The 11,038-nt window shown below is 43.7% G+C and overlaps 1 protein-coding gene across 1 annotated transcript in view; it reads left to right on the top strand.

Moving 5' to 3' along the window:
- LEKR1 (leucine, glutamate and lysine rich 1) overlaps positions 1-10,794 on the top strand; it is a gene marked incomplete at both ends in the record, with an annotated part of 152,594 nt that extends 141,800 nt beyond the window's left edge. Inside the window, one exon of the mRNA XM_080696591.1 lies at positions 10,378-10,794. Within this exon, the coding sequence (XP_080552717.1) occupies positions 10,378-10,794 (417 nt within the window). The remainder of the gene's footprint in view (positions 1-10,377) is intronic.
- Between the last annotated feature and the right edge of the window lie 244 nt (positions 10,795-11,038).

Raw genomic sequence — 11,038 nt, forward strand, 5'->3', positions numbered from 1 at the left:
AGACACATGTATTGAAAAATTTGGAACATCAAAACAAGAAAAGAAAAGGCAGTAAAAAGAGAAAGTATGTTAGAGAATAGCATATTAGCATTAAATCCAAGTTAAAATGGACCACATACATGCCAGTCTTTGGAGCACTCTTCTGATCCAGAGGAGAAATAAGGGTAAATTGTAAAACTAAATAAAAGCAAAATAGCACACATGCAGTCACCAAAAGAAAACTAGTGCAGAAAGCACTAGTTTTTTGTTGTTTTAAGACTGCAGACAAGGGGGAAAGGGATATAAGTTTTAAGTTCTATGGCTTGTGTACCTCTTCCAATGAAGATGAAAGATACTTAAAAGGAGAAAATAACACTTTGGGTTACACATGGATTATACAGATATGTTTAACTCTGCTCCACTTCATTGCCACAAAAATGACAGTAAATATATATAAAGTGAATAAATCCATGAGGACCCAGAGAACAAGAGAAGAGTTGACACTAGATGAAAAAGAAGTTGACAAAATTTTGAAAAGTAGAAAACAGATGGCTGAAAGGTGGCTGACTTAGTGATTGACGGTCTGAGAACTGAGACTTCACTGAACGCGCAGCACAGCAGAGGGCGGAGCAGCCCCACTGGAGCCTTCATCATGGAGTCGGTCCCCCTGTATAAGCCATTTAAAAAGCACTTAAAATCCTGGGGGGAGGGAGCAACCAGCTCACTAAAGAGCGTCAGGAGTCAGGATGGCATATGAATTCTTAATGGCCAGGTCTGTATTCTCACAGCCATAGTCTAAAGACCTGACCATGTGAGGCCAGGGACCAGGGATCTCAGGGCAGGGCAGCCGGAGGCAGAGTGAGGGAGAGCACATGGGCTGTGCTCACATCACAGAGGCAGGAAGCAGGAGACAGAGCAGGGGGAGCAGGAGCTAAATATAATCCCCACAGCTGTGCCCCCAGCCACATCCATTACAGTGGGTTTAGCCACGGCTGGCTACAACCCCCAAGACTCAATTATATCAACTCCAAACACCAATTTATGAGCTCTTCAAGGGCTATATCTAACCATAGCCCCACAGTAGAAAATAGAAGGAAATGCCTTTCAAGATCTGGAGGAAAGTTATTTACAACCTAGAAGTCTATATCCTGCCAATCAAGCAAGTATAGGTGTCCAATAAGGGTATTTCCACACAGTGCAGTCCTCATAAATGATCCTTCCCTTGCACCCTTTCTCAGGAACCTGAGATAGAACATCACAGTAAGAGAGCAACTAAGAAAGGAGAAGAAGTAGGAATCAGGAAATAAGAACTCCAGCTCCGGAGAGAGGTGGAGGGAATTCCCGAGGTGAGGGAGGCAGGAAGTCCTGCATCACAGCCGGGCACAGGGAACAACCAGGCTCATGGAGCAAAAGGAGGTGGTTTCTTAGAAATACATGTCAAAGAAGAAAGAAAAGCTGATGGGTTATGTGGACTGCTTGAACATGTTGCAATGATATTTATACTTTTGTGAGTTTGGTAAAAGAAAAAATAGTAATCAAGCCAGGCATGGTGGCACATGCTTGTAGTCCCAGCTCTTGGGAGGCTGAGACAGGAGGATTGCACAGGTTCGAAGCCAGCCTCAGCTGCTTAGTGAGGTTCTCAGAAACTTAGTGAGACCATTTCCAAATAAAATATAAAATAGGTCTGGGAGTATAGCCTGAAGGTAGAAAAGCCCCTGGGTTCTATCCCCAGTACCACCACAAAAAAAAAATTATATATATATATATATATATATATATATATATATATATATATTAATCAAGTCCAGAAATTTTGTAGATAAATAATGAGACAGTAACTTTGGAAGGAAACTGTGCAAGAAAGAAAATAGTCATAATATGCTCTGTGGCTCAGGTGTGCATAATACTTATATATTAGAATAATTACAGTAAAATACAGTTTTGGCTAAAAATTGGTGATAGAAGTATGATGTGAAAAGGGGGGAGGAGAAGCTAATATGAGAATGAGAATTGACATAAGGTAAATTCTCATGGTCTATTTCGTGAAGTTGCCGATAATGTTGAAAATTGCAAAAACATACCTGTATAATGTAATTTTAAATTTGGACATACTGATCTTAATGTGCCTGTTGGTCTCCAGAGGCGACGTTGTACAGGCACCACATCTGTGGGGAAGGTGTCTGTTGGTGTTCATTTTGGAGACATTCACATGTGTCCAACATGTGAGTGAGATCACCCTGGCAATGAGGTTCTAGAGAAGAGGGTTGAAAATAGGCATTCTGGCTTTTAGAGGCAAGGAAGAGGAGAAGAATCTAGCAGTGATGACAATTTTGGGGGGAAAAAGAGAAAAGGATGCTATTGAAAACCCAAAGGAAAGAAAGTATTTAAAGGGAGCATACCAGTTATACAGGCCCACATTTTGTTAGCTAAAAACTTTAGGTTCTGCTGAGTAAGGAATTGAAATGATCTAGAAATGTAGAAAGTTAGTTCAGCACATTTGCCCCAGAGACTGAGGCCTGCCCCTCCATGCAGTAACAGTAATGTGTCCACAGTGAGACATCTGAATGTTCACACCTCATGGAAAAATAAGACCTCATGAGCTTTCTATTAGTCCCATCAGATTCTACCAACAAGTGTAATGAGTTTGAAATTTTTTTACTTTAGGGCTTTTTGGATATAGAATTGTGGCGAAAGGACTGTAGATCTGTATTTGCTTTTATTACAAAATAGCTGCTTTTAAGCAAGGCATGGTGGCACAAGTTTATAATCCCAGCATTCGGAAGGATGAGACCGGAGGATCACCGTTCGTGGCCAGCCTCAGCTACTATTTAGTGAGGCCCTCTGCAACTTAGTGAGACCCTGTTTCAAAATAAAGAATAAAAAATAGGACAGGGGGTGTAGCTCAGAGGTCGAATGCCCCTGGGTTCCATCTCCAGACACACACACACACACACACACACACACACACACACACACAGCTGCTTTTATTGTTTGTTGTCTTCCTGACCATCTCCTGGCATTCTGAATCTGGCTTCATTTACAAAGCAAACAAAGTTTAAGCACAGCATCCCTATAGGTCTGCAGACACAGAGAGATGACAGAGGAAATCAAGGAAACTGTCAATAATGGTTACCTTTAAGGAACAGGAAGGAATTGGCGAGAGTTTCACAGCTCATATACATTTAAGAATATTGGTGTCAGCCAAAATGGTGGCACATGCTTGTAATCCCAGTTCTTGGGAAGCTAAGAGGATCGCAGATTCAAAGCCAGCCTTGGTAACTTTGAGGCTCTCAGCAACCTCGTAAAACCCTGTTTCCAAATAAATAAAATCAGGCTGGTGATGTAGCTTGGCAGTAGAATGTCTCTGGATTCAATCTCCAGTAATACCCACACACACAAAATAAAATAAAATATATTGGTGTCTTGGGTGATTTTTAACTTTTTGGTGTTTTTACTTTTTTTCATTTTAGCGTATGTGTAAAGGGTTACTGGGGATTTGAACACTAAGGCATTCTACCTTTGAGCTATACTCCCAACCTTATTTTATTTTTTTTTATTTTGAAGCAAAGTCCTTATCCAAGCATAGTCACTCACACCTGTAATCTCAGTTCTTTGGAGGCTAAAACAGAAGAATTGCAGGTTTGAGGACAGCCTCAGCAAGTATTGAGATTCTCATCAACCTAGCGAGACCCTGTTTGAAAATAAAAAATAAAAATCAGGCTGGGGTTGTAACTCAGAGGTAGAATGACCCTGGGTACCATCCCCAGTACCAAAAAAAAAAAAAAAAAGAAAGAAAGAAAAGAAAGAAAGAAAGTCTTACTAAATTGTTTAAACTGGACTCAAACCTGCAATCCTCCTGCCTCAGCCTACTGAATACCAGGATTACAGTTGTATGCCACCATGCCCAGCTGTTTTTACATTTTTTTTTAATGTATTTTTCCCAGCCTTTTTTCCCCTTATTTTGAAACAGGGACTCACTGAGTTGCAAGGGGCCTTACTAAGTAGCTGAGGTTGGCCTCCTCCAACCTCGATCCTCCTGTCACAGCCTCCCAAATGCTGGGATTATAAGTGTGCACCACCAGGCCTGGATTTAAATGTATATTTAAATAAAGAAACTCTTTGTTTAGGAAAATTACCAATAAATCTAGCAAGGATGGATTTATGTAAATCATAAGAGACTGCATACAGCTGGGCGTGTTGGTGCATGCTTGTAATCCTAGCATTTATTGTTATTTGTATTCTTGATGATTGCCATTCTAACTGGAGTGAGTTGACATCTCAGGGTAGTTTTGATTTGCATTTCCCTGATGTTGGGATGTTTGACATTTTTTTTTTTTTTTTTTTTTTTTTGGTGGTACTGGGGTTCCTGGAAGCCCTTCTACCTTAGGGCTACACTTCCAGACCTATTTTATACTTTTATTTGGAAACAGGGTCTCTTAAAGCCAGTGCAGCCGGCTTTGAACCTGCGCGATCCTCCTGTCTCCGCCTCCCAAGCACGGAGATTAACAAGCATGCGCCACCACGCCCGGCAGTGTTGGACATTTTTTAAAGGTTTTTGCCCATTGTATTTTTCTTCTGAAAAAGTGTCATTTTAGTTCAGTTGCCACTTATTGATCGGGTTGTGTTTTTTCTTGAGTCATTTCTATATTTTGGATGTTAATCCTCTGTCAGTGAAGAGGCTGACGAAGACTTCCTGGTGTTTTGTTTTGTTTTGCGGGTCTGGGGATGGAACACGGGCATTCGACCTCCGAGCCACACCCCCTGCCCTATTTTTTATTCTTTATTTTGAAACCGGGTCTCACTGAGTGCAGAGGGCCTCACTAAGTAGCTGAGGCTGGCCACGAACCGCGATCCTCTGGTCTCAGCCTCCCGAATGCTGAGATTTGGCGAAGACCTCCTATTCTGTTGTCTGCCCATGCTTTTGATCATTTCCTTTGCTGTGCAAATCTTCTTAATTTGATGTCACAGGATATGTATTTCTTATATTTGCATGTTTAACCAGAATAGGAAAAAATGGAACACACCTCTCTGGTAATTCTATCTACGTGAATGGAGAAAAAAAAAGTAACAGTTAGTAAATCACCAAATGAGTCATTCTCAACTTTTGGATGTGATAAAATTAGAACATCAGTGTCTCTTCCAAAGAGTAAAGGAATCCCAGCCTCTGGCCCACAGGAGCGGGGAAGACCAGGAAGGACAAGGACAGGGACGAGTCCTTGGCATGTTTGGCTGGCAGGGAGGTGAGCAAACCGAGAGCCTGCAAAGTTTAACCTGGGCGCAACAGGCAGAAGGGGGCTCAGAGGAGGTCTCTACCTATGCAGGGGGACATGTCAGAAAATTGGAGCATGGGAAAAATACAGATGAGTCGTTTTGGTTTTGTTTAAGACTCATTAAATCTTAATTAAAGTTGGATCGTGAACTTAGAAAAGTAAATCCTGAATACCATGTCTTCGTGGGCATTTTATTTCCATCCTGAAAGTCTGCTCTTGATACATGCCAGTCTGAGGGATCACTGTCCACTGCTTCTACCATGTTGAAATGATGTGTTGGCCACGGTTGGTTTTATTGTGTTTGCAAACATGGAAATATAATGTTAAGAACCAGTTGTTTTGTCCATCTTACTTCTTTCTTGGAAATCTCTTCAGATTCTCTTTCCTGCCTTACCAAAAGGCCATGTCCACTGCTTTGCTGCAGTGTGTCAGGGCTGAGCAGATTAGTTGAACAGAAGCTCGTGAATGGGAGCTGGGCCTATCCTCTGCTAACTCCTACTCATCCTTCTGGTTTCCGTACCTTTCCTACTGAATGTCCCTTCACCTCAAACCCCCCACCCAGCTGGCTGCCTTTCACTCCCCTGGGTTATATAGTTCAAGTTGGTGGAAACTATAATCTGTTTATTACATGACTGGTTTAGACCTCTCTGGGCTCTGTACTTATTGTACTGAAGACATGTTTTCCTGGCATGCCCCACCCCTCAACTATGCCAATTACAGCTGATTCTAGAACACTACAAACAGGATTTTCACCTTCAGAGCGATCAAGTTGCCCAGCAAAGCCTTTTCTCACTTCTTCCACTGTTTTTGGAGTTGAAAGCAACCCAGCTGTCTCTAAGGATAAAAGTGAAAACAAACATAAAAATAAACCACTCTTACATCGCAAAGAGTGGGGGAGATTGGCCATTTTTAATATTAGAAATGCAAAACAGATGGTGAGCTAATTTATATTTTCATTTTGACATTTACCTACTCGGTGGGAGTGCAGTTAAGCCATATTTTAAGCCCAATTCAAAGTGGCCTTTATCTAAAAAACATTGTAGCGATATCTATAGATAAGGGGTACCACCAAAGAGCGAAGCATAAGGACCCAGGAACCCTCCCCCCGGCCATTCTAACCAAGGGCCTTGGAATAGGAACCGCCTCTGTGCAAGCTTGGGGCTCCTGCTTTCCTCCCTTCCTCCATCTTGCCCACTCCAGGCCATTTTCCAAAAGATGTCAAGATCTTCCTTCCATGCAGATTGGACCACACCAGCCCTGCTTAGAGTAAGCCTCCCAGTGACTCTATATGGCCCCAGAATGAAGTCAAACCCTAGAGTCAATACCTTGCCAAATACCCTCTTGCTCTGACCCGCTCACCTCTCCTGGGCTCAGTCCTGGTCTTTCCTTTCCTCTGAACTGTGCCTGGGTCACAGCGAGCCCTGCTTCACCTCAGCTGGCATCTCCTTGTGGGGGCCACTGCACTCACTGCCCCCTCTGCCTCAAAAACCTCTCTGCCCTTCCCCCGGCCAGGCCTCCCTTCGAATTTTGACTTCCAGTTCAGTGGCAAACCATTGAGACCCTCTAATCATGCTGTGTTTTGTAAAATGCAGCCAAAGACAATCTTATCTAAAATATGTGAAGTATTTATGGCCTCACCAATTCTTCTCACATTTGCCTACAGTTTCTACTTTGAGCATATCCCATCTTACACATTTGTTCAATGAAATTTGTTCATGTTGTTCAATGAAAAGACATATTGAAAAGCTGCAACAAGCCAGCCTTCCTGAATTGCTGAAAACAATCTAACCACGAGTGATGATGCTGTTCACGTACGATGGAATTTTCCACTAATGTGTCTACTGACTCCAGCCACATCCACATGTCCTGTTGTCACACACGGTCACACTCCACTCCTGAAATAGCAATCTCCCAAACTTGTGAGTGTCCCATTTCCACTTCCATTTTTTACCCTAGGATCGAATAAATGAACATCTGAGCTGCCTGTTGGACAATGCTGACTTATAATCTCAGTTTTAGAGGAGGAGGTAGCGGTGGCAGAGGATATGGAGGTATTATGAGCTTTGCCTAAGATTTCATAGTGCTTTGGTACAGACAGAATAATCAAGAGTCCCAACTTCTGAATTCTGTTTTCAGTTCTGGTTTGAAAAATAATAGAAGAAAGAGAACAAAGCCTTTGTTCTGAAAGCTGACAGCCTTGGAGGAGGATGGGTTCCAGAGCAATGGGCCCCACGTGGAGAGGGTCGGCAGCCCTTCTCGCCGCAGTGTGGCTCCTGGCCGTTCTCTCCTTTTGGAGTATCTCCAGTTGGGGCTGGCAGAAACCATGTCACCTGAGCACTCCAGGCCAGTTCAGACCTTGCTGTGGACAACACACAGCCCGGGGTCTGCTGGCCTCGGGCCTCCCTTGCACTCTGCACTGGGGTCATCCCTCCGTTCACTCCACCGTCTCCTTTTCTCCTTGGCCCTTTTCAGAGACTGGCTTGATGGGTATTTTCTGTAGCGCCTACTTTTCTTTGAGACTTTACTTTCAGTGAGTTGATAGAACGTCACTTTCCTTTCCTGGGCACCCTCGCCATGACATCCTCGCCCTCTCTTTCCTGTGAGGCACCTGTCATCCCTCTCACCAGCTGGCTGACCTCTTTGTTCATGGCAATCCATTTATTTTCTTGTGTATATTCTACTAAATGAACTCCTCCTTAATTTTCTTAATCAAGGGTTTGTTAATACTAACTTACTGAAAAGCACTTGAATCTCGTCACTTCTACCCATTTTACCTGTTCGCTGTACTAGTAGACAAGAAACATAATGCACTGGAGTTCTTTTCTTTCCTGAAGAAAGTGCAGATCAATAGAATTTCAAATACTTGGGCAAAAACAAGTGAAAGAATCTTACTGTTTCTCATTTCTTCAATGTCCTAGGAATAAATGACCCCTGTTTGCTTGATGCAATAAATTAGACAGCCAGTTTAGGCCCAGGCAATAGGAATCAGGGCTCTAAAGGTAGCCAGAGCTCCAACATTTCAGAGCCGGTTACTCTCAGTAAGTTACATAACCAGTCTGAGGGCCATTGTCTTTCTCTGACAAGTATGTTGTCGGAACAGTAACTAAGATGGCACCAAGTGTTGTACCTTATCCCTCCTCCTCCAGCACCCTTCCTCTACCTATTCAACAAGTGCTACCAGTGGAGTTGATAATAGAAGGTAAACGTCAGTGGTCTCCAATTCCTCCAAAAATAAAAATAATAGGAGACAAGAAATTAACTCGTGATTTTGGGGAAGAGGTACAGGGGATTGAACTCAAGGGCATTCTGCCTCTGTCTAGCTCTTTTTCATTTTTTTCTTTATTTTGAAACAGGGTCTTACTAAGTTACTGAGTGTCTTGCTAAGTTGTGAAGACTGGCCTTGAACCTGTTTTCGCTTCCTAAATACTGGGATTACAGGCTTGGGCCACCACACTCAGCTAACCCATGATTTTAAAAACATGTGACTAGCCGGGCATGGTGGCAGACGTTTGTAATCCCAACACTTGGGAGGCTGAGACAGGAGGATCGCACAGGTTCGAAGCCAGCCTCAGCTACTTAGTGAGGCCCTCTGCAACTTAGTGAGACCCTGTTTCCAAATAAAGTATAAAATAGGTCTGGAAGTATAGCCCGGAAGTAGAAAAGCCCCTGGGTTCCACCCTTAGTACCACCAAAAAAAAAAAAAAAAAAAAAAAAAAAAAAAAATGTGACTATGTGGGTCATTTTTGTATGTAAACAATATATGTAAGAAGTGATGAGACATGCAGCCGTCTTATAGAAAATTACTGCGATAATCTGGAATCGCTCCATGTTCTTCAGTTTTCATTACCAAAATTGGAATTGAATAGATTTCTGTTCAGAATCACAAAAACTCAAATACAGGAAGATGCTACTTTCCCTGATGCTTTTTTATTTAGTTCCACAGACAGCACAGTAGTCAGCACACCCCTAGGGAGGATGTTTTCCATTAAGAGTCACACTTGGAAATGACTTGGCTGTTTTTACAAACAAGCCACCCTCATGGAAGGTCATTCTGAGTTGATAAGTTCTATAGCACAGTCATTTAATCCTGCTTACGTATTAGGGCCACTTTACTTTTTGTTTGTTTGTTGTGGAACTAGGGATTGAACCAGAAGCATTCTACCTCTGAGCTATAACCCCAGCCCTATTTTTTATTTGTTATTTTGAAACAGGGTCTCACTGAGTTGCAGAGGGCCTCACTAAGTAGCTGAGGCTGGCCGCAAACCTACGATCCTCCTGTCTCAGCCTCCCAAGTACTGAGATTACAAGCGTGCCAACACACTCAACTCAAGCTATCTGGAGGATACTTCAAAGAGTTAAATTGCACTTGGGAAGGATGTAACGCTCCACGTTTAAGCTTCAAATGTGTGGCTGCCCTAGATAGATAGCACTGTGGCCCCTTCAAATTCTGATTCTACTTTTTTTTTTTTTTTTCACTGAGTACTTAGCCATCTTTCATCTCTGGAATTCATCAAAATTCTATTAAGGCCCATCACATGTGTCTGAGACATGAGGCAGAGAAGGTGAAAACCCACTGATTGAACAGGGTGTGGTGGTTCACGCTTGTAATTCCAGGACTTGGGAGGCTGAGACAGGAGAAACACAGGTTCAAGGACAGCCTCGGCAAGTAGTGAGACTCTCATCAACCTAGTGAGACCCTGTTACAAAATAAAAAATAGGCCTGGGGGAGTAGCTCAGAGGTAGAATGCCCCTGAGTTAAATCTCAGACCACAGAAAGAAAGGAAGGAAGGAAGGAAGGAAGGAAGGAAGGAAGGAAGGCCGGCCACTGATACTGGCATCAGAAGCCCCAGGTTCTACCATCCGAGTGGCCCTGAATAAGACATTCAGCCTCTCTTAGTTCTTGGTTCCTCTTTTGCAAAAGGCAAGAGTTGAACCAAATGCTCTCTTACCATTCTTTTCAGCTGCACAAACCATACTTTTGACTCTTTTGTCCTGTGTGGTGAAATCATAGAGACAGGCAAGAAGTCCAGATTTCTGACCTCCAGTTCAGATTTCAGTTTATATTGCCAGTAACTGTCCACTTGTGTACACTGTTTAAAGCCAAGGGTGCTTCCTCCTCTCTTTTCAGAACACTTTTCTCCAGGAAACAGTGCGCAGAGAGTGTGAAGAACGCTTTGAACTGACGGAAGCTTTGAGCCAAGCCAGAGCACAGCTCCTGGAGCTCAGGAAGCTCGGTGGACATCTCCCACTGTCACCACGTTCCCTCGGCAAGGGCAGCCTAACCTCCTCTGTGGCAACAAGCAGTAGGCACGGAGTGCAGAGCCTGGCAAGACGAAACTCTGAGAAGGGACTCAAAACCCCCAGCCTACACGGAGCGCCAAAGCCCACCGCCTCCCCTACCTCAGATAAGCCCAGCAGGGCCAGCAGCTCGGGGGTGCCTGTTCTGCCCCAGTCACATCCCCCCCGGGGTGGCACATCCTCACTGAGTGAGACCGGGCAGAGGCTGGCTGCCCTTCTCCTTCGGAGGAGGCTGAGTCAGCAGTGACTGATCCGGAGCAGCAACAGCTCCGCACAGCGTGCAGCGTGCAACTCCTCCAGCAGAGTCAGAGCTGGGGACTTGCTGACCTGGACTGCCAGCCACTCTTGGCCGCAGACGTGCTTAACAGAAGACTGGAAAGAGCCAGAAAACTGCAGACACATTTTCCAAGAGGCCTTTGAAATCACAACAGATGATGAAATTGTTGGTATTCCAGAGGGCCAGTTTCCGTGTTTATGTAGTATATGTTTAG

The sequence above is a fragment of the Muscardinus avellanarius genome (genome assembly GCF_963383645.1).
Source record: "Muscardinus avellanarius genome assembly, chromosome: 5".
NCBI lineage: Eukaryota > Metazoa > Chordata > Mammalia > Rodentia > Gliridae > Muscardinus > Muscardinus avellanarius.